Raw genomic sequence first — 21,716 nt, 5'->3', positions numbered from 1 at the left:
CATGTGTTTCTTGTAGTTTCACTGTAAATCAGGACCTGATTAAATGTTTGTGCCTCCCCTCACTTTTTCGTTATATTGTGTGGCATGGTTGTGTTCACGTCCCAGCACAGAGTGTATTTGGTGTAGACCACAGCAGAGAATGTTCTTTTGTTTTGGCCCTTGAGCAATTTACTTTTGTTTATTTTAAATCACGTAAATCAATGTGACACTGATCTAAGCTTTCTGAGGATTCCAATAGCATGCAGCACATAATAATTATTATATTGTTATAACATATTATTTAATATTTACCAATATTCCAGGGTGTCTGTAAAGAAAAATAGACATTTTTAATGTATTAATAGCATTTAACATATTAAGTATTAAACAATTAACAATGAACCATGTCAATGTTCTCATTCCAGTGACACATGTTCAAAAGTACAGTCTACTCACCGCTGAAACGGATACACCCCAAATCCAATCCCAATGACAGCAATTGTGACTGTGATTAGGATCCAGGCAACAGGTTTAAATTCTAGAGGAAAAGATCAGTGCAGTCTTCAAATGTTTATAGCAGATTCAATTTTTCATTAGAGGCTTCAGTCATTCTCTGCAGAGAATTTCATGACCAAAAGTAAACAGTATATCCTGTGGAACCAAACATAGGAACTGTACAAACCGTGCCTTCATTAGTCTGAGATGCTACAATATAATATATAGAAAAATGTCATTTATTTCATGTGGTGATTGCAACTATATTAAAGAACATTATGTGGAACTAGAATAAAGCGCTGAACAAAGAAAAGCTTCCAATATATATATAGCTCATGAAAGAAATGAATAACAGCATGTAATAATTTGAGTAGCATTCCATAAATTGGGTGAGTAACAGTAAACGTTCCCTCTGAAGTTAAACTTCATCAGAATGCTGATTGATAAACAAAAAGGGTAACGTGGAGCCATGAACAAGCATCTTCTGGAATATTTTCCTTTATCCCATAACACTGACACAGACAAAATATCTGCTGTTTAGAGCTTTAGGTTTTGTGCTGGTGACACACAGCAGAAACCATGGACTTGTTCTCATTTTACAATGTTTACACTATTATTCCATTTATTTCATCATGGGAGATAAATCAAAATATCTTGTTGACCTGACAGCCATAACAACTAAACCAGTGCATAAACTTAATAATAAACTCAAGGTTTTGAATAACAGAAGATATCTGCACTGATGTGCTGCAGTTTTAATATATTGTGCAAATATAAAAAATATTACCAGTTTGCAACATAAAGATGAAGCGAAGCCACAGTGCTCCCATATTCATTTGATACTTCACAGACATACAAGCCATTCAAGATCAGATGTCAATCTCGGAAAAATCAATTTGTCTCCTTCAGTTCTGACTTTATTGGAAAGCAGAGCCATGTTTTCACTAGAAAAAAAGAAGAGAGACCATCAACAGAAAATTTTCAAAGAGCAAAAGTCTTCTGAAATCCTAACTTGGTTGATATAACACAACAGGGCCAGATAATTATTTCTACAACCCACACTTGGGACCTTGTTTGGTAAAAAGGTATCAAGGATGCCGGAAAGAGGAACATCGACTTCTAGAATGCATTATGTGCAACAGCTATTAGATGACCTTTCACCAGAACTAACCCTCACAAAAAAAGATTCCTTCTCCATAGATATACAGATGATATTTGTCACCTTTAGTTTGTCTGCAGCTGCAATTTGATGAAGCTCTTGGTGAATGATTTTCTTTTGTAAATGAAAGTTTTTATTAACAAACTAATAAACAACCAAAAAAGTACAATACAACTACAGATACAGTCCAAGTTGACAGTATAACAGTATACAGACATAAAATACCACGTATACATAAAGATTATGTACAGAACTTGTAAACATTAACAACAATCATCATATTTACACAAATGAACAACATCTGTACAAGCTAACCCTCAGTAGCTGTATGCAGTATATGCTTCACTTAGTCACATAGTCCTTCGGCCAACTTGGCTGGTGTAATTCCCTTGTAGGAGTGAGGCAGTGAGGTGAGTAGTATTCAACGTATTTCCGTCATTTCGTCATCAAACAGTGAAGTGATTGACATTGTGATACACTGTAGCAAATGTGCTTTTAACCATCACCCTGAGTGAGCAGTGGGCAGCCATGACAGGCGCCTGGGGAGCAGTGTGTGGGGGATGGTGGCTTTGCCCAGTGGCACCTCAGTGGCACCTTGGCGGATCGGGATTCGAATCAGCAACCTCCTGCTTCCGGGGCCGCTTCCTTAACCGTGTAACAATTAGCTCAAGAGGAAATATCTATAATTAATTATAACTGGTTATAATTAACAATAAACATTTAGATTAGATTTTGGGATAAACTGTAGCAGAATTAATGTTACAATTACTTGATCTGTCCGTCACGGAGCAGATAATATAATTATTTATCAATTCTGGGAACGATTATCCCCCCTCTTGCCAGGAAAGGTAGCTTTCCCACTCTGCGTGCTAGCAGTAATTTAGCATGTAGCTTAAAAGGTCAACGTTCAGTGACTCAGCTGTGAGCAGCACACAGAAACAAACGATTGTGAATTTAAAGAATTTAATAAACACGGCTATAGCTAACATACAACAATTAGACAAACATATACATACAGGGTAAAGGAAAGTGATGAAAAGAGAATGCAGTATTACACATCAATTAACCACAGCCTAATGAGAATCGTCAGAGAATTCTTAAGTTCACCTTAAAAAGGGGGTTTAAACATGTATCTAAATAGTTTACTTGCATCGGTCCTTGTTTCATGCAAAGGAGTCCTGATGTGGTAGGGTCGCGATCCTCAACCTTTCGATCTTGAGCTGGAAGTCCTCCTTGAGGTAAACTTGCCAAAGAGTAACAAAGTGTTGAAAAAGTGTCTCGGGAGGAAGAAGAGAAGTTCTGAGCAATGCGTGCCTGTGTGACGCTCTTTTTGATGCTTTCTGGCACGCCCATCATGTGGCCTGAATGGCCAATCACAAGTGTGACATTTTGGCGGGAGAAGTTCCCTTTGTCTGGGTTTACGACTGACCGGAATTTTTATGGCTGGTCCAGAGAGAAACTGTAGTTCGTTGCAGTTACAATTTCTACCTTATAGAAATTGTATGATGTATTTTGTGATCACATGGTATGCATCACTGTTTCAGTAGTAAAGAGATGTTCCTTCTGATACCAAGAAAGGGACCTTTAGGAAGTAGGAAATCAGAGATACACTTATACACTTAATTATAGGTAATTAGAGTTTACCTAATGCAAAAATAGAAAGTTGTAACTAGTATAATTCATACAAGGGAACGTACACACAACGCGTGCATATACGGGATCCACTTATAATCACATATTCCTAGCACAAGATACAGACAATATGTTTAAGTGTGTGCGTGATTGTGTATTGCAAAGGTGGGGCCAGGCCGGAGGTCTTTATGGAATGCTTTGAAGCTTGGAACCCCCCATGAGCAGTTTGCAGACCCAGTCTGTTTAGCATCATGTTTGTGACAGTGGGGGAAGACGGGGACGATCAGGCTGAGGGTCCAGGTTTGTAATTTGTATGTAAATGTCAAAGGTTAAAAGGGTCTTTGAAGATCAACCATCTGTGATCCTACGCAGACGCTACAACCGCTAGGGCCACCACTGACCAATCACGTAGCTTTTTGTGAATGTGCAAAGGATCTAAGAATCATGGAGCAGGTGCTGATGGCAGAGTGAACCAGATCATCCACTAGTACAGATCATGAAGTTGTTGTTTGGTCCTCACCATGCCTTGGTGACTCATGTGCTAGGGACACTAGCTTGGAATGTAGAGCAAGAGGTACAATTAGACATGAGCCGTGAAAGATGAAGCAGGGTAGTGGTGGTCTAGCGGTTAAGGAAGCGGCCCTGTCATCAGAAGGTTGCTGGTTTGAATCCCGAGCTGCCAAGGTGCCACTGTGCAAAGCACCATCCCCACACACTTCTCCCTGGGCGCCGGGGAGTAAGGATGATGGGTCACTGTGTGCTGTGCATCACAATGACCATCACCTTCACTTTCACTTCTGTACAAACAGTGCAGGCCGCAGTAAAGTAAGTGACTGAAAGAGCATCAGAAACAGAACAAGGTGGTGTAACAATTTGTCAATGTCATCACTGGGTGTAGTCTGACTGTGAGGCTTTCTTCTACTGGCTTTCTTCTCAACTGTAGCATATTTTGGTCCGTTCCACACCATCCAAATCCATTGAGACAATACAGCACCAAGGCCTTAGACTGGGGCATCAGTAGAAACAGTAGTATACAAAGAGAGCCGGGTCAGGGCTGACTACTATCATGTCCTTTGCCTGCTCAAAGCTATCCTGCACTGCAGCAGTCCATTGGAATGTGTGTCCAGACTTGTGTAAGCAAGGAAGAAACGTCAGTAGGCACAGGGACAGGAGCGATTGCCTGTATACGGTCCTTTTAAGACTAAAAGTGACACTTCTCCTGATTGAATTACATCATCCATGGAATATTCCACTCCAGGCAAGTCAGAGAGGACGATGGACATCATTTTTGGCAAAAGCAATCGTGGTCCATTGTGAGTAATGAAATCACCATGTAGAGGTACCTGGTAGTAAGCGCTGGTCAGGTCAAAGGTAGAGAACCTTTGAGTTTACAGCAATTACTTCATGTGAGGCAATGGAAAAGAATCCACAACAACTGCTTTCTTTGGTTACTGCAGATCGACAAAATCAAATTTTTCTAGATTTCTTTTGTATGGCGACCAAGCAGAGGCAACTATACATTCAATTACACCAGCAGACTCTAGATGTTGCAGTTCCTCAGAAACAGCTTGTCTGGTGGACAGTGGTCATCTGTGAAGCTTTTGTCACACTTGTCAATTTATAGTCTGATCAATTTTCACCAAGTAAAAGTTTTTAACAAAGCCAAAAGCAGGGGGAGATGTATCAGGACATTCCAGTACTGGAGCAGAAGAGTTGAAGGCTGTGAGAGGCTCAGAAACGAGCACCTTGTTGTCTGCTATGCACACTTTCAGTTCATGCATTAAATCTCTTCCTAGCAGTGTTGTTCCATGCTGCATGATAAAGAAGATTGCTGTGACCATACGGTCAAGCAGGGCAAAAACCCGAGGACAGGAATGTGATCTTTTGAATAAGTCACCGACCTGGCTGTAGGTGTAGTCAGTGGAATTTGACTGAAGCTCTGTTCATAGTTACCGTGAGGCAGAAAGGACACTGCTGATCCTGTGTCAACAATCACGTCCACCACCTAGGAATGCACCTGGGAGTTCATACAATTTAATTTCAGTTTGTGCCATTTAGATTCAAAAATATTACATTTCAATCCCCACCCCCCCCCCCCCCCCCCCCCCCCCCCCCCCCCCGAAGCAGCAGGTGCACATTGTAAAATGAGGCCCCCTTACTCCCCACAAGTGTGGAATAGATCGGTGGCCATGCAATCATGATGTCAGGGCAGCATGGGCGCATGCATGCAAAAAAATTCCCCATGCCCACCACAGTTATAATAGTTTTGGATTTTTCATTAGTTTTAGTTTTTATTTCGTTTAGATTTTTTTTTTCAAATTCAGTTAGTTTTAATTAGTTTTTAGAGGCAGATTTACTAGTTTTTTTTAAATTGCTTAGTTTTAGTTTAGTTTTTATTAGTTACAGTGTTAGTTTTAGTTTTTTTTTTTGTAAATTAGGATATTTGTCAGGTGCATGAATCAAAATCACCAGAATAGCCTTATCCATCTTAGCTCCGATAAGGTTATTGACTCTTGCAGCTCCGGGTGTTTTTAATTTTGGTTCGAGTGAAGTGGTGAACTTTTTGAAGGTAATCGAGTCACACAGTCGTGTAGACATTCCAGTCTTAATAAACATATTTACCAATGCTTCTTCTCATTTGTGGTGTTCCTGCGTATTTACTAGCCAGCAGCTACTTGGTCCATTATGGATGCTGTAGTATCACGTTCCTTTCCCATGTTACCTGGCCTGGCTACCGCTTCTCTTTCGGGGGAGGGCGGGCGAGAGGCTAGCTTGTTCAGGTACTCTTGGTTCGCCTTTTTGTGTGAGCTTTTCAAATGGACTTTCAGATTCATGGGGTTTTTCCCCTTGAGAAGTATTCCACATATTGTATCACCTGCTTCTACAACAAGGCACTTACTTTTATTTTTGCCACTGTCATAATCAAAGAAATCCCAAATAGGACTTTCTTCCGCTTTCTTCCGACTTTCGCTGCAGCCATCACGCTAGCCGGCGGCGTCACGGACAGACTATGGACACGTGACGTCACAGACCACGTGTTACCATAATGGTCAAAAACCTGGCTTAAAACTCGCAGCGTGAAGTAAATAGATTTTAATTCAACCCAAAAGGCTGATTACAAAGACGAAAACGAAGGACGTTTTTGCTATAATATTAGTTCGTTTAAGTTCATTTTGTATACACACAAAACAGTTTCAGTTAGTTTTCTTTTTTTTTAACTCTTTATTTCAGTTAACGAAAATGCTTTTTCAATTCTAGTTTTAGTTTTATCGTTCGTTTTCATTAACTATAATAACCTTGATGCCCACAATGCCACCCCCACCTTGATGCCTCCCTGTTGCTTGTATCGAAAACCACCAATGGTTATAGATAACATCATTGACAGATGGCAACCACCATTTTAACAACATTAACTTTGGCTCAAATTGATCATTTGAGTTTTGCCCATTTATTTAGATTAATTCCAATATTTTGTAATATGATTCATTCAAAGGCATTAGTGTAAGTGATGTGAAAGTGAACTGTAAGACGGGAATTCACAAATCCATCACATTCTGCATTTTTGTCTTGCATAGAGGCTCATCACCTCTGTGTTCTCCATATCTTTGTTAAACGGCCACCCCCGAGTAGGAGGTATGAAAGGCCAGCCATTTGTTTGGGGTCCCCCACTTTGTCGGGCTATGACACCCCACAAAACAGGAGAAGCCAAGGGGGTGACAGGACAGAAAAAAACCATTTTGACTGGTCTGTGACAACTTCCTGTGAGTCAAATGTATAAAATAATTTTCTCTTGTGGACACAGGGCACTTTTTTTTTTCCTTTCCATCGTGAGCTAGAGGGTTTTCCCTCTACCTTCCCAGATCTCTCTGTTTTCTGTAACATTGGTACCTTTTTTACATACAATATTTATATGTATCTGCATAGTAATCTACTGGTGTTTATAAATTAAAGACTTTTAACCTCTATTGTGCCATGCCTCCTCCTGTCAGGTAACATCAGATTGGAATGTTTTAATACAGTGCTTTGTGTAGAGAGTTTATGCTTCTTTTACAGAAGTGAAAGTGAAGTAATGGTCATTGTGAAACATTGCTGCACAGCACACGGTGACACAACATTTAACCACCACCCTTAGTGAGCAATAGGCACCCTGGGAGCAGTGTGTGGGGACCGTGCTTTGCTCAGAGGCACCTTGGGAGGTCAGGATTCGATCCGGCAACCGATTAAGGGGCCGCTTAGGCCACCACTGCCCCAGATACAAAACAGACCTTTTATCTATAAGGTCCTGGCTAAGCCTAATTCCTAGATATTTCATACCATTTCAAATCCATCTGAAGTTAAATTGTGAAGCTCTGTTTGGGTTACATCATTTATATATAGGCATTATTTCTGATTTGCTCAAATTAATTTTGTATACAGAGAGTTGAATATTTCTGAATAAGGTCCATTAATGGTGGTACCGAATTGTGTGGGTCAGTGATCAAGAGTAGAATGTCATCAGCATGTAATAATAATTTCTGTTCCTTTCCTCCTCTAAATACACCTCTGGTTTTAGAATGTGTTCTAATTACCACTGCCAGGAGCTCTAAATGCTATTGTAAGTCTTTTGTATTTAAATTAATTTGTAATTACAGCTGCTTTGGGGTTTTTGTAAAGTATCATAACCATAATCTAAGATTCTGATCAAATCAAAACGTTTCCAAATCTATGTTTAAAAAATCATATTTCAGCATCCAATGGGATGGCTGCAACTGGATTAGTCATTGAAGTGTTTGACCATTAGCTGCTGCTGCTCCTTTGTCCAATTTGTTACGTCCCTGACCCTAGACCAGGGATGTAACAAATTTTGGGGGCTCATCCGGGATTTCCTATCTGTGCTTACTCATAAGGTAGTGTTTTCTTCAGTCTCATGAAAACCAGGTCGGGATCGAAACATATTTTGAACTTCGCCCATTTCATTTAGTGATGGTTGCACATGTTTTTATTGTCACAAGACAGGCCACCTCATTGCTAAATACCCAAAACGTATAAAAAAAAAAAGCACGGTTCACCTCAACATCAAAGCACGGTTCACCTCAAATCCTCAACAAAAGATGTTGGGTTTGTTCAGTCTGCAGCGAGTGACCCCACTATTGTTGACTCTGTTTATGACCCTTTTGTGCTTCCTGGTGTGAAGGGAAAAATGGATGGGCCTGTTGTTTGACCATCACCTTTAGCCATGGAACAATCTAAGGCTAAGATGTTTTCAAAACCTAGTGTGTTATGCTACGCAAAAGCTGATAACAAGAAAGATTCTGGCGCCTTTGTCCAAACCGGTCCGCGGCTGCTTTCCTACCCTGCGTCACCCAGAGTGGTATAAATATGCTTGTGAACTTACTAACGGGTGGGAGTTCTTCTTGCGAGTCCCCCCATGCGCATGGTAAATTAAACTTGGTAATCAACTCAGTCGACTTTATTGCAGCACCACAGCTGTTACAAGAAGATGCGGATAGAGTTGATCATCCCATCTGCTTCTTTTCAAAAAAAGTTCATGAAACATCAGGTGAACTACAGAACCATTGAAAGGAAGCGTTAGCATCGATTTTGGCATTACAACGCTTCAGGTATACATTGGGTCCACTGCACTGCCTGTTTTAGTTTTTACTGACCACAATCCCCTGGTGTTTTTATCAAGGATGAAAAACAGAAATCAGTGTATTATTATCTCTGAAGGAAAAAGGAAGACATTCATCTAGACTCTTCTCCGTCTTGGCCCCTCGGTGGTGGAATGAACTTCCCCTCGAGGTCAGAACAGCTCAGTCACTGAGTATTTTCAAACGGCAGCTCAAGACCTTCATCTTTAGAGAATATTTAGATTAACTTGTAACATTCTTATTATCTAACTTGTGTATCGAAACTACAACAGAGTGAATAAAAGTTGGGAGAATTGATCACTTCATTGATTGTAACATGGAAGCACGTTGTAAGTCGCTCTGGATAAGAGCATCTGCCAAATGCCTTAAATGTAAAATGTAAAGCACATAACTGTTCACAGCCTTTGCTCAATACTTTTGTCAATGCACTTTTGGCAGCAATTACAGACTCAAGTCTTTTTGAAAATGAAGCCACAAGCTTGGCACACCTATCCTTGGACAGTTTGGCCCATTCCTCTTGCAGCACCTCTCAAGTTCCATCAGGTTGGATGGAAAGCATCAGTGCACACAGCCATTTTAAGATATCTCCAGAGATATTCAACCGAATTAAAGTCTGAACTCTCCTGAAGCCACTCCTTTGATATCTTGGCTGTGGGTTTAGGGTTGTTGTCATGCTGAAAGATGAACCGTCGCCCCAGGCTGAGTTCAAGCGCGCTCTGAAGCAGGTTTTCTTCCAGGATGTCTTTGTACGTTGCTGCAGTCATCTTTCCCTATATCCTGACTAGGTCACTTCAGACCAGAGAATTTTGTTTCAATGCTGATTAGCACTGACTGAGTGGCCAGCAGCGCCCAGCCATGACAGAGCCCCCCTCCAAGGGCTTAGTCCGTAGAGCTCAAGCAGAAACCACGGCGGCACCAGGGAGGGCAGTGGCTTGCCATTGTATAATTAGTAGTATCCTATGCCAAGCTCTTCTAGAATGCTACCATGTTGTGAATGATTGAATGATGTGAATGGTGAATGATTCTTAAAGGTCCTCTATCATACAAATTTCACTTTGTGTGATTATTTAACATTAATACGAGCATAGAGGGAAGAAATGTGGACACTATACAGGGAGTGCAGAATTATTAGGCAAGTTGTATTTTTGAGGAATAATTTTATTATTGAACAACAACCATGTTCTCAATGAACCCAAAAAACTCATTAATATCAAAGCTGAATGTTTTTGGAAGTAATTTTTAGTTTGTTTTTATTTGTAGCTATTTTAGGGGGATATCTGTGTGTGCAGGTGACTATTATTGTGCATAATTATTAAGCAACTTAACAAAAAACAAATATATACCCATTTCAATTATTTATTTTTACCAGTGAAACCAATATAACATCTCCACATTCACAAATATACATTTCTGACATTCAAAAACAAAACAAAAACAAATCAGCGACCAATATAGCCACCTTTCTTTGCAAGGACACTCAAAAGCCTGCCATCCATGGATTCTGTCAGTGTTTTGATCTGTTCACCATCAACATTGCGTGCAGCAGCAACCACAGTCTCCCAGACACTGTTCAGAGAGGTGTACTGTTTTCCCTCCTTGTAAATCTCACATTTGATGATGGACCACAGGTTCTCAATGGGGTTCAGATCAGGTGAACAAGGAGGCCATGTCATTAGTTTTTCTTCTTTTATACCCTTTCTTGCTTGGACGCTTGGACGCGTGTGATGGAGCATTGTCCTGCTTGAAAATCATGTTTTTCTTGAAGGATGCAGACTTCTTCCTGTACCACTGCTTGAAGAAGGTGTCTTCCAGAAACTGGCAGTAGGACTGGGAGTTGAGCTTGACTCCATCCTCAACCCGAAAAGGCCCCACAAGCTCATCTTTGATGATACCAGCCCAAACCAGTACTCCACCTCCACCTTGCTGGCGTCTGAGTCGGTCTGGAGCTCTCTGCCCTTTACCAATCCAGCCACGGGCCCATCCATCTGGCCCATCAAGACTCACTCTCATTTCATCAGTCCATAAAACCTTAGAAAAATCAGTCTTGAGATATTTCTTGGCCCAGTCTTGACGTTTCAGCTTGTGTGTCTTGTTCAGTGGTGGTCGTCTTTCAGCCTTTCTTACCTTGGCCATGTCTCTGAGTATTGCACACCTTGTGCTTTTGGGCACTCCAGTGATGTTGCAGCTCTGAAATATGGCCAAACTGGTGGCAAGTGGCATCTTGGCAGCTGCACGCTTGACTTTTCTCAGTTCATGGGCAGTTATTTTGCGCCTTGGTTTTTCCACACGTTTCTTGCGACCCTGTTGACTATTTTGAATGAAACGCTTGATTGTTCGATGATCACGCTTCAGAAGCTTTGCAATTTTAAGAGTGCTGCATCCCTCTGCAAGATATCTCACTATTTTTGACTTTTCTGAGCCTGTCAAGTCCTTCTTTTGACCCATTTTGCCAAAGGAAAGGAAGTAGCCTAATAATTACGCACACCTGATTTAGGGTGTTGATGTCATTAGACCACACCCCTTCTCATTACAGAGATGCACATCACCTAATATGCTTAATTGGTAGTAGGCTTTCGAGCCTATACAGCTTGGAGTAAGACAACATGTATGAAGTGGATGATGTGGACATAATACTTATTTGCCTAATAATTCTGCACTCCCTGTAAGTTTTTCACCTTTGGTCATGGAACAGTCAGAAAACAACTGCATCTCACTTTAAACCTTGGTGATGTACAAGGCTAAGATGTTTTCCAGACAAGCGTACACAAAACAGATTCTGGTGTCCTTGTCCAGGCGCGATTCTGCTTTCCCACCCTTCATTACCCACAGTGGTATAAATATGCTTGTGAACTTAGTAACGGTGGGAGTTCTTTTTGCAAGTCCCCCAATACGCATGGTAAATAAAACTTGGAAAATCAATTCAATTTACTTTCTTTATTGCAGCTCCCCAGATGAGAAAATTCCCACCACACGAGCTCCCCTAGCCTGTCTATGGGCCTGCAGTAACTAGAAATAGCGATAGGAGTAGAGAGTGCTTTGGTCATTCTGCTTTGGCGTTCAGAGAGTGGCAGTGTGAAGGAAAAATGTATAAGCCTGGACTTTTCAGGTGCTGTTTAACATTCAGCTACTGCAGTGCCAGCAGAAGACATCCTTCCCCTAAAACATCATCTCCACCAACTTCCAAACTTCATGACTTCAGGTACAGTATTAGGGGACCACTAAGACCTACATTTACATTTACATTTATGGCATTTATCAGACGCCCTTATCCAGAGCGACTTACAATCACTAGATACAGGGGACAGTCCCCCTGGAGCAACTCAGGGTTAAGTGTCTTGCTCAGGGACACAATGGTAGTAAGCGGGGTTTGAACCTGGGTCTTCTGGTTCATAGGCGAGTGTGTTACCCACTAGGCTACTACCACCCCTAAATAAAAATATTAATATCAGGGGACCTTTAAGATAAAGCTGCCTCAGTTTGTCTATAAAGTATAAAGGTTGTGTATTGTGTACAAGTTAAAATACCAGTGCACATTAGATGGAAACACAATATTATAAACAACAATGTTGTAAAATGAAGCGTCAGGGCATACCTGGTCCAGTTGTAACCAATGGGCTTCGGGTTGGCATCTGCCTCGCACTGATAAACATGATCAGCCTTGTTTCCAGTTTGGAGTGGTATCACTTTTGCTAGAGGAGGATCTAATAAAAGAAGACAAAAATATGTCATTTCCCTCCCCTGTTGACCAGGGCCAGTTCTAGACATGTATGAGGGGCAGACCAGGCAGAAGCATGCAAACGCCCTGACCAATTTATCAGGGGAATAACTAAAAACGAATAAACCAGGATTCATTTTTTAATCGTTCAGATTTAAGATGTTATAATTTTCAAATTATTTTCCCTCTAGTATCAATTACGCCCCACTGTTTCTACTTTTTAATTTGTTCACACTCACACTCCACATTTAGTCTACAGCTGACATTCTGCGGATTTCTCAGAGTTGGATGCTGGACCACACAGCAGACCTCTTTGTGGTTCATCTGCTTTGAGGGCGCACCCATCAAATAGCTGTTGATGGTGCTGGTCCCATTCAAGTGTTTGGTGGAGTTGGTCTCCACCCTCAAGATGCTCTTGCCACCAAAATCCCACAACAACTGTGCCACAGGCCTGGCCACAGCTGTGCATACTGCCAGTATAACTTCATCTCTTCCAACAGGGTGTGTGACCACAGATGCATGAAAAACAGGACCAACTAAGGAAGAAGGACAATTAATGAGAACACAACGTAACTTATTATACGGAAAATTAAGTTTGGGCTACAACTTCATATGTAGCTGATTTTAAATCAAAGATTTTTCACAATAGAATGAGGAAATTGAACTTTCAATCTAACCTTTAACATCAAGCTTGATGGTTGAACTGACTGGTCCACTATGATCCAAAATAAATGTGCAGGTATAGACGCCATCATCAAATAAAGTCACATTTGTCAAATAAAGCGACGCTATGCCTTCTGCAACGTTTCCAGTAAAAGTGAGACGTTCTTTTAATCCATTTACATCATCATTTGCAAAGTGACTTTTTTGGAAGATTGTGTAGATATGTTCAACAGACTGTCTCATTATCGTCCTTCTGTACCAGATCACTTGCATTAATTCTTCATTAGTGTCAGTCAAAATGCAGGACAATGTTGCATTTTCTCCTTCAGAGACATTTTTATCGTCCCTTTTAATTATTAATGCTGCAAAAAGCAAGAAATATTTAAGTTAGATAATATACATTTGAATTATAAACTCAATCAAAATGCATCCATTGATACATTACAAAATTTGCCTAATATTTAACTTGTAAACGACTGAAACTGCAGAAATTGCCCAAAATCACAAAGAAAATGTCAGATGACAAAACAGATCACATGAAAGACTAATGAATATATAGAATGTACAAACTTTGTGTCTTGAGAGAAGATAAATTATGAATTGCAGTACCTTCAGAAGTGTTATGAAACCTCCTCAGAATAATACTGAAGAAAATCATAATTATAAATCCAAAATGTGTGCAGCGTCGTCCGAAATGTGGATTGGAACACTTTCAAAGAGACAACAATTAAATAAATTCAGTCTAATGTAAATGTTGTCAACTGTAACTAAAAGAACACATCCAACAAAATGCTTCAGCAATACATTGTTACTAAGACCATGCTCATAATAAACACAGAATCCACTGAAAATAGATCACAAGCACATGTTCCTGCTCTTTACCACGTGTTTACCACGTGGTGTGAAGAGACAGACACAGAGGCCGCGTCACACTTATTCATATACCTTCAGCATGACTGACAGGAAGTTACAAGATGTCCTCTGTCTCGTATGTCTGAAGGCAAACTGGTAGCATGTTGTTTTTTTCCAGTTTTCTGCAAAAAAATATTCTATAATTATAAAATATTTAAAAATGAAAATTCTTAAAACATTTAAACAGAGTATGGAAAGGCACAGTTCAAGGATCCCTGTGCCTATTTATATTTCACTATAACACCACTTGCAAACTACATTTAATAGGTCATTCTGGTCTATCATCCTCGATGAATTGGACTCCCTGCTCATCCCCCATTGATACATCACTAACCTCATGGGGAACGTCAACCTTCAGTTCTCTTTTCCTTCTTTCTCTTGTCTACTCCTAAACTATTGGTCTAATGGAAACTTCTTGAACCTACTTTTCAGTTGTCAAAATTCTCTAATTTAAATAGCAACAAAATAGTTGTGATCAGAAATGTACATAAATTCACCATTTTACAGGATGGTGATATGCAGAAGACAAATTTCACTGTGTGCACCGTGTGCTGTGCTGCTTTGTATCACATGTGACAATCACTTCACTTTACTTTACTAGCAGTGACACATTTTACTCCAGAAAGTACATGAAATTAGTGCATTTTGCTTGTCCCCCTCCTAGTTCGCCATCCTCCCATACTCAGAGGATGTTCCCTTACAAACAAATCTTACAAAGCTGGTTTTATTATTTCTCTTTATTCACATTTACAGCATTTATCAGACTCCCTTATCCAGAGCGACTTACAATCAGTAGTTACAGGGACAGTCCCCCCCTGGAGCAACTTAGAGTTAAGTGTCTTGCTCAGGGACACAATGGTAGTAAGTGGGGTTTGAACCTGGGTCTTCTGATTTGTATGCGAGTGTGATACCCCTAGGCTACTACTAATGTTCTCCAATTTGCCAATTGGAGAAAATTACATTCAGAAAATTAATCATCAAAGCAGATGTCACAATGCAAGAGAAACAAATAGATGGTGACATCAAATTAAGGGTGTAAAGATAGATTTTAAATAATTATCTTTGCTTTAAAGTAACTGCTGTAAATGTAAGCAAATAATCGCTTGTCACATGAGAGGGACCCAAGTGCAAATGAAACACAGGTTTCTCTGGAATAACAGGTTTTATAACTTTTAATGCAGGGGCTGATAGGTACAGATGATAACGGCCAACTGGGAGGACCGGTCAACTGGGGGCATGACATCGATAATAAAAAAAAAGGCCACATTAGAATGTTTAGACACTGGGGGACATTTAGAATGTTTAGACACTGCGCACAAATGTTTGAGGCTCTTTATGGTTTGATTATGGTTGATATGATATGAAGGTGCATTTGAAAACGAACTGTGCTCTGGACCTATTTGATAAGCAGCTACACAATCTTTCATTCGTATACGGAATACACTTTATGTCGTTCAATCACCAATAGCACAGTGTTACAGTTCATTTGCTGTAAAACAGTGCATTTCCAAGGAATTTCTGTTTCCCTTCCCTGGCAGAACTGCAAAGTATTACATGCACCAGTGTAGCATCTATACAGCACTGCATTTAAAAATTATTGAGAAACTTGTGCTTGATAATTTTTGGCTTAAAATTATGTAATTTTGTATTATGTGATCTCTTACAACTATGTTCTTCATCGATGGTAACTTGAAAGCATGTTGTAAGTCGCTCTGGATAAAAGGCGTCGATGAAGTGATCAATTCCGGTTCACTAGGACCCCCAACTATGAAAACATCTATTTTATTCACTCTGTTGTAGATTCTGTACACAAAGTTACAATTTAATCTAAATATTCTTTAAAGAGGAAGGTCTTGAGCTGTCGTTTGAAAGTGCTCAGTGACTACTTCACGTGTCGCATGGCGCTGGACAATAACAAAGGGACTCCGCGTTGAACACCATCTCTGACACGAGCAAGCGAAACGGTTTTCTTACCTCTTACACGTGGCTTCGGAGCCTTGGCTGTTCGGATTTCCGCGATGCGGAATTGTGTAAAGTTGTGTACATTTCCTTGCCGATGATGCTTTATCGGGCGGAGCCGGTCGTGGATCGTCAAACAGACCATCAGCCAATAGGATTTGAGCTTATTGCCCACGTGTTTCCTACATTTACATTTACAGCATTTACCAGACGCCGTTATTCAGAGCGACTTACAATCAGTAGTTACAGGGACAGTCCCCCCCTGGAGACACTAGGAAGGTCTTGCTCAGGGACACAATGGTAGTTAGTCGGATTTGAACCTGGGTCTTCTGGTTCATAGGCGAGTGTGTTACCCACTAGGCCACTACCTCCCTCAAAGGGAAAGGATCTCATTCCCAATGAGGGTTTTATCAAATGTGTGCTATAACAGTAATAACTTAAAATGTAGGGTTTTATTTGCAATATTGTAAATCTAACATCAGCTTTGTATCAGTTGTATTTAATGTAAAAACATACTCCAACTTAAAAATCAATCATAAGTAATTATTTGGTTACTATAAAGTGATAAAGTGAAGTGATTGTCATAATTAGTTATTATTATTTTTTTATTTGTTTGTCAGAGCGTGTTTAATCATTACTTCCCAGAACAATTGTTACATTTCAAATTCACAGAACCGACATATTACAGTCTTATGACACAGCTGTTTAAACTCAATTTAAACTGCATAATGACATTTTAAGCATAACAGCAACATTTAATAATAAACTTTATTTACATTTACAGCATTTATCAGACACTCTTACAATCTTACAATCAGTAGTTACAAGGACACTCAGGGTTACGTGTCTTGCTCAGGGACACAATGGTAGTAAGTGGGAACTGAACCTGGGTCTTCTGGTTTGTAGGAGGGTGGGTTACCCACTAGGCTACTACCACCCTTACAGTCATTGTATGAACTATAGAGAAAGAATAGAGGACACTATAAGCAAACTGTAAATTGCTCTATATTGCTTTAAGTACACATTACTACAGAAGTCTAGTGAACATATAAACATTTAAAACATGAATCACCAATTCAAGTGTATACGTATACATATTTTTATTTCCATGGGTTATTCAAATGACAAAATGAAAGGTTTTTTAAAATATGTCATGTTTAGGTCTGAAAGTATGCTGAATTTACATGGAATTACATGAATAAAACTCTAGCTTAAGAAGCAGGTAATGTGCTACTTTTTTCTCTCTTCTGTCTCATAAAAGGGAGACTTTTGAAACTGCTCCCAGGTCATCTCTGCCTGCAAACCCTCTACATGGTATAAAGAGTAGTATGCTGCCCTCGCTCTGGGTTTTCTAGTCTCCACCAGCTAGACAGCGAGATAACCATGCTCCAATAAACAGACTTGTATTTGGTTTTCTCTGCTGATTTATTGAAGAATGGCCTCTGACCATTGCCTTCTCTATGACCATCGTAAAACTGGAAAAAATACAAATGTGACGATCAGCTCAATAACATAGAAAATTAGCTCGTTACATGCGCACAGCAAACTAACACAAAATACACATTTCTAACGCTACTAATATACAAATAATTATATCGTAAACACAAAACAAAAAGAAAGTGCTTATCTCGTCATAACCAATACTTACAGACAAATCTTGTCCAAAGCAACAACATTCTTGCTCAATACGGGAATGCTTCGGCACTATGTTCCGCCATCTGAGTTCTTATTCTCCCGTTTTCAGAGTAACCAAAAATAATATTACGAGACAGCCGCTAGAGGGAGCTATAGGCCAACTTACTGCCTGCACAAGGCAGAATACTCCCCACCTAGTACAATATAATTGTGCTACTTAAATGTAACCTTTTACATGAACATTTGAACAGTTAAAACAGTGTACATGTCTAGTAACCTTATTTATCATCTGATAAAAGCAAAACCATATCAGCAATGGGTCTCAAAAACACTTTTACATTGCCGTCTTTAACAACCTTCACTTCTGCTTTTCGAACCTTATTGTCCTTGCTCTCAAAGGTTCTCACAACCTTTCCCATAGACCAGTCATTTCTATGTGTGAGAGCATCTTTCAATAACACAATGTCACCAACATTTATGTTTGGCTTATCATCAGTCCATTTTCTTCTTTGCTGTAGAGTCAAAAGGTATTCACTTTTCCACTGTTTCCAAAAAGAGTCTGCAGACACTGCACTTGCTTCCATTGCTTTGTGTAGAGGTCTGGAGGTGCAAAGCTTCCTGTTGGTGCAGATACTGCATTAGTCTTTTGGGTAAGAAGCATTGCTGGAGTTAGGAGGTTTGGCTTGTCTGGGTCTGTAGACACTGGTACGAGTGGTCTTGCATTCAAAATTGCCATTACTTCCGCCATGAATGTACTCAACACTTCATGTGTGAGTTGAACGTGTGCAGCTTTCAAAAGAATTCCATCGAGGATGCGCCTAGCAACCCCAATGAGTCTCTCCCATGATCCACCCATATGTGAGGAATGTGGGGAGTTAAACAGCCATGTGCATCCTTTCTCCTGTAGGTAAGAGTTTAGTCCTGTGTCCTGGTAATCAATTTTCAGCTCATTGCATGCTCCAACAAAATTTGTTCCTCTATCAGAACGGAGTATTTGAGCTGGACCACGAATGCTGAAAAACCTTCTTAGAGCATTAATAAAGCTGGATGTTGACATTGATTCAATGAGCTCAATGTGTACAGCTCTTGTAGACATGCAGGTGAAAAGTACAGCCCAGCGTTTACTGTCTGCAGTTCCTCCTCTAGTACGACGTGTAGTAACTGTCCAGGGACCAAAGACGTCCAGCCCTACACTTGTGAATGGTGGCATGGGTAACAGCCGGTCAATAGGTAAATCTGCCATTTTTTGTGTCTGCAATCGTCCTCTAAGTTTTCGACAGAGAACACACTTGTAAATGACAGAAGAGACAAGACGTTTACTGCCGATAATCCAAAATCCAGCTGCTCTGAGCGCTCCTTCTGTTATATGACGCCCCTGATGTGCCACCTTGTCATGATAGTATCTAACAAGAAGGACAGCTACATGATGAGCATTAGGGATGATGAGTGGATGTTTCTCATCTTTAGTTAGGTTAGCAAGTACCAAGCGCCCTCCTATTCTGAGGAGTCCTTCGTCATCAATGACAGGATTTAACTTCCTGAGACAACTTTGTTTTGGAAGTGGCTGGTCTGCGTTTATGCATCTGTACTGTGTGAATGATAAACTTAGCAGCTTTAGACACTTCATCTACTGTGTTAGTATTATTAAAACACTTCCAACCTTTACTTTCTGTGTCTGTTTTCTTGAATGATGCCGCCACACGTTTTAGTGATGCAATAGTGTTGCATAATCTCATCCATTGAGAGAATCTTTCAAAACGACATGGCTCTAGCTGTTTTACTGAGGTATTGGTAGCAAGAGTTTTGATATCAGGTCTGATCTCTGCATCTATGCCAGGGTCGATCAGAGCAAAGGTGTCACAGTAAGATGTCTCTGTGTCATGTTGCGTCAAAAAAGAAGGACCACTGAACCAGTTGGTGGAAGCTAATGTGGAAGCCGCAATCGGTCTGGTAGCTTTGTCCGCTGGATTGTCGCTTGTAGGTATGTAAACCCACTGTGCTGGATGTGTGGTCTTTCTGATTCTGCTCACTCGGTTAGCAACGTAAGTGTAGAACCTTCTTGTGTACTTGTGTATATAACCAAGGACGATTTTACTATCCGTGAAAAATCTAACAGTATCCAGTTCAATGTCCATCTCATCTCTGATCCGCTCGTACATCTCTACAGCTAAAACCGCTGCACATAACTCTAATCTAGGGACAGTGTGGGCAGGTCGGGGGGCTACTTTGGACTTGCCCATGATGAAACCTGTATGCCACTGACCTTCACTTTCGAGAGCTCTCAGATATGCCACTGCTCCTATGGCCATGGTGGAGGCATCTGAAAATATGCACAGCTCCTTTTTCACTGCAGTAGCCTGTGAGAATGGAAGATAACACCTTGGTATCTGTAGCTGCTCAAGATCCTTCAATGAGTCCCTCCATTTGTTCCATTCCTCTTCTCTATCCACAGGAAGTGGTTCATCCCAGTCCTCTTGCCCTGTAGATAGTTCACGGAGAAGAGCTTTTCCCTGCATTGTGATGGGTGACACGAAACCTAGAGGATCGTATAAGCTGTTCACAATGGCCAAGACACCTCTCCTGATGAATGGTTTTTGTTCAGTAGTGACGTGGAAGGTAAAGCAGTCATTTTCAAGGTTCCACAGTACCCCTAAACTCCTTTGCAAGGGTATGTTGTCCTTTTCTAAATCCAAGTCTTTTAGATCCTTTGCTCTCTCTGCAGCAGGAAATGCTTCCACTACTTTATGGTCATTAGAAGCTATTTTGTGTAGCTTTAGGTTTGATTGCGCCAGCATGCTTTGCGCACTTGTGAGGACCTTGATAGCTTCTTCTGCTGTTTCTGTGGACGCAAGGCCATCGTCCACATAAAAGTGTCGCATGACAAACTGCTTTGCATCATGTCCATGCTCCTTTTCTCCCTCGACTGCAGCACGCCTCATGCAGTGAATAGCTACAGCTGGAGAGGGGCTGTTTCCAAACACATGAACCTTCATCCTATAGTCACAAATGCCTTTCTTAGGATCATTGTCTTCATACCAAAGGAATCTTAAATAGTCCCTATGATCCTTTCTCACTTCAAAACAATAAAACATTTGCTGTACATCAGCTGAAAACGCTACAGGCTCCTTCCTGAAACGCATAAGGACACCTAGTAGTGTATTGTTTAAGTCGGGTCCACTTAACAATACCTTGTTAAGGGAATGTCCTTCAAACTCTGCACTTGAGTCAAACACAACTCTCAACTGGTCTGGTTTCTGAGGGTGGTACACACCGAAGGATGGTAAGTACCAGTGTTCTTTGTCTGAGTCCAAAGGAGGTACGAGCTCCGCATGGTCATTGTCCAGCATGTTTTGTATGAACTCTATGTACTGCCTTGTCATTTCTGGGTTGCGATCCAGTGTTTTTCTGAGGCACTGGAGGCGTTTAAGTGCTTGCATTCTGTTACTTGGAAGCTGTGGTCTCGGACAGCGAAATGGCAAAGGTGCCACCCAGCTATTACCTTCGTTTTGATACACTTCCTTTTCCATAATATCAATGAAGTCCTTGTCGTCTGCTGACAGAGCCGGTGTGTCATCATCTGTTGTTGTGTGAAAAAACATTTCTCCAAGTTGGTTAGCGTTGTTTTGAGGGGTAGATGTGGTATTACACTGGTAGTTGTAACCACCTAACTCCTTGATCTGGAACGTGTTGGGGCATGGGCAGAGATAAGAAGCACGGCCGTTCTGAAGAACGTGTGTTTTGAGAACCTTCACATTAGTTGGTTTATGCATCTTCCCCATGCAGACTTCCCCAACTATAACCCAGCCTAAATCTAGACGCTGTGCATAAGGCATGTTGTGTGGCCCATTGATTTTCTCTCTCACCTTGTGTACCTGTATAATGTCTCTTCCCAAGAGCAATAGAATAGGTACTTGTTCTTCTACAGGAGGTACCTTTT

At 40.6% G+C, this 21,716-nt stretch overlaps 1 protein-coding gene and 1 pseudogene across 4 annotated transcripts; both read right to left on the bottom strand.

The window, feature by feature from the left end:
• Positions 1–459: 459 nt before the first annotated feature.
• On the bottom strand, positions 460–16,260 carry LOC114796803 (poliovirus receptor-like). 4 transcript variants are annotated; one of them, XM_028991294.1, is made up of 8 exons: positions 16,160–16,260; positions 14,219–14,307; positions 13,883–13,982; positions 13,288–13,635; positions 12,850–13,146; positions 12,488–12,596; positions 5,219–5,282; positions 1,373–1,418 (listed from the first exon to the last, which is right to left on the bottom strand). In XM_028991294.1, exons 2-7 carry the CDS (start codon positions 14,225–14,227, stop codon positions 5,258–5,260), a joined length of 888 nt encoding a protein of 295 aa, XP_028847127.1. In that variant the 5' UTR covers positions 14,228–14,307; positions 16,160–16,260; the 3' UTR covers positions 1,373–1,418; positions 5,219–5,257. The 4 variants fall into 4 exon arrangements, with proteins under 4 accessions (XP_028847129.1, XP_028847127.1, XP_028847128.1 ...); XM_028991295.1 differs by lacking the exon at positions 1,373–1,418 and adding an exon at positions 3,170–3,215; XM_028991296.1 differs by lacking the exons at positions 1,373–1,418; positions 5,219–5,282 and adding an exon at positions 460–517.
• A 776-nt stretch (positions 16,261–17,036) lies between these two features.
• Positions 17,037–21,471, bottom strand: LOC114797109 (uncharacterized; annotated as a pseudogene).
• Positions 21,472–21,716: the final 245 nt, after the last annotated feature.

This window comes from Denticeps clupeoides, chromosome 9, assembly GCF_900700375.1.
Source record: "Denticeps clupeoides chromosome 9, fDenClu1.1, whole genome shotgun sequence".
In the NCBI taxonomy this organism is placed as follows: domain Eukaryota; kingdom Metazoa; phylum Chordata; class Actinopteri; order Clupeiformes; family Denticipitidae; genus Denticeps; species Denticeps clupeoides.
Note: the sequence above shows the minus strand (reverse complement) of the source record. Positions and strands in the feature narration are given on the sequence as shown.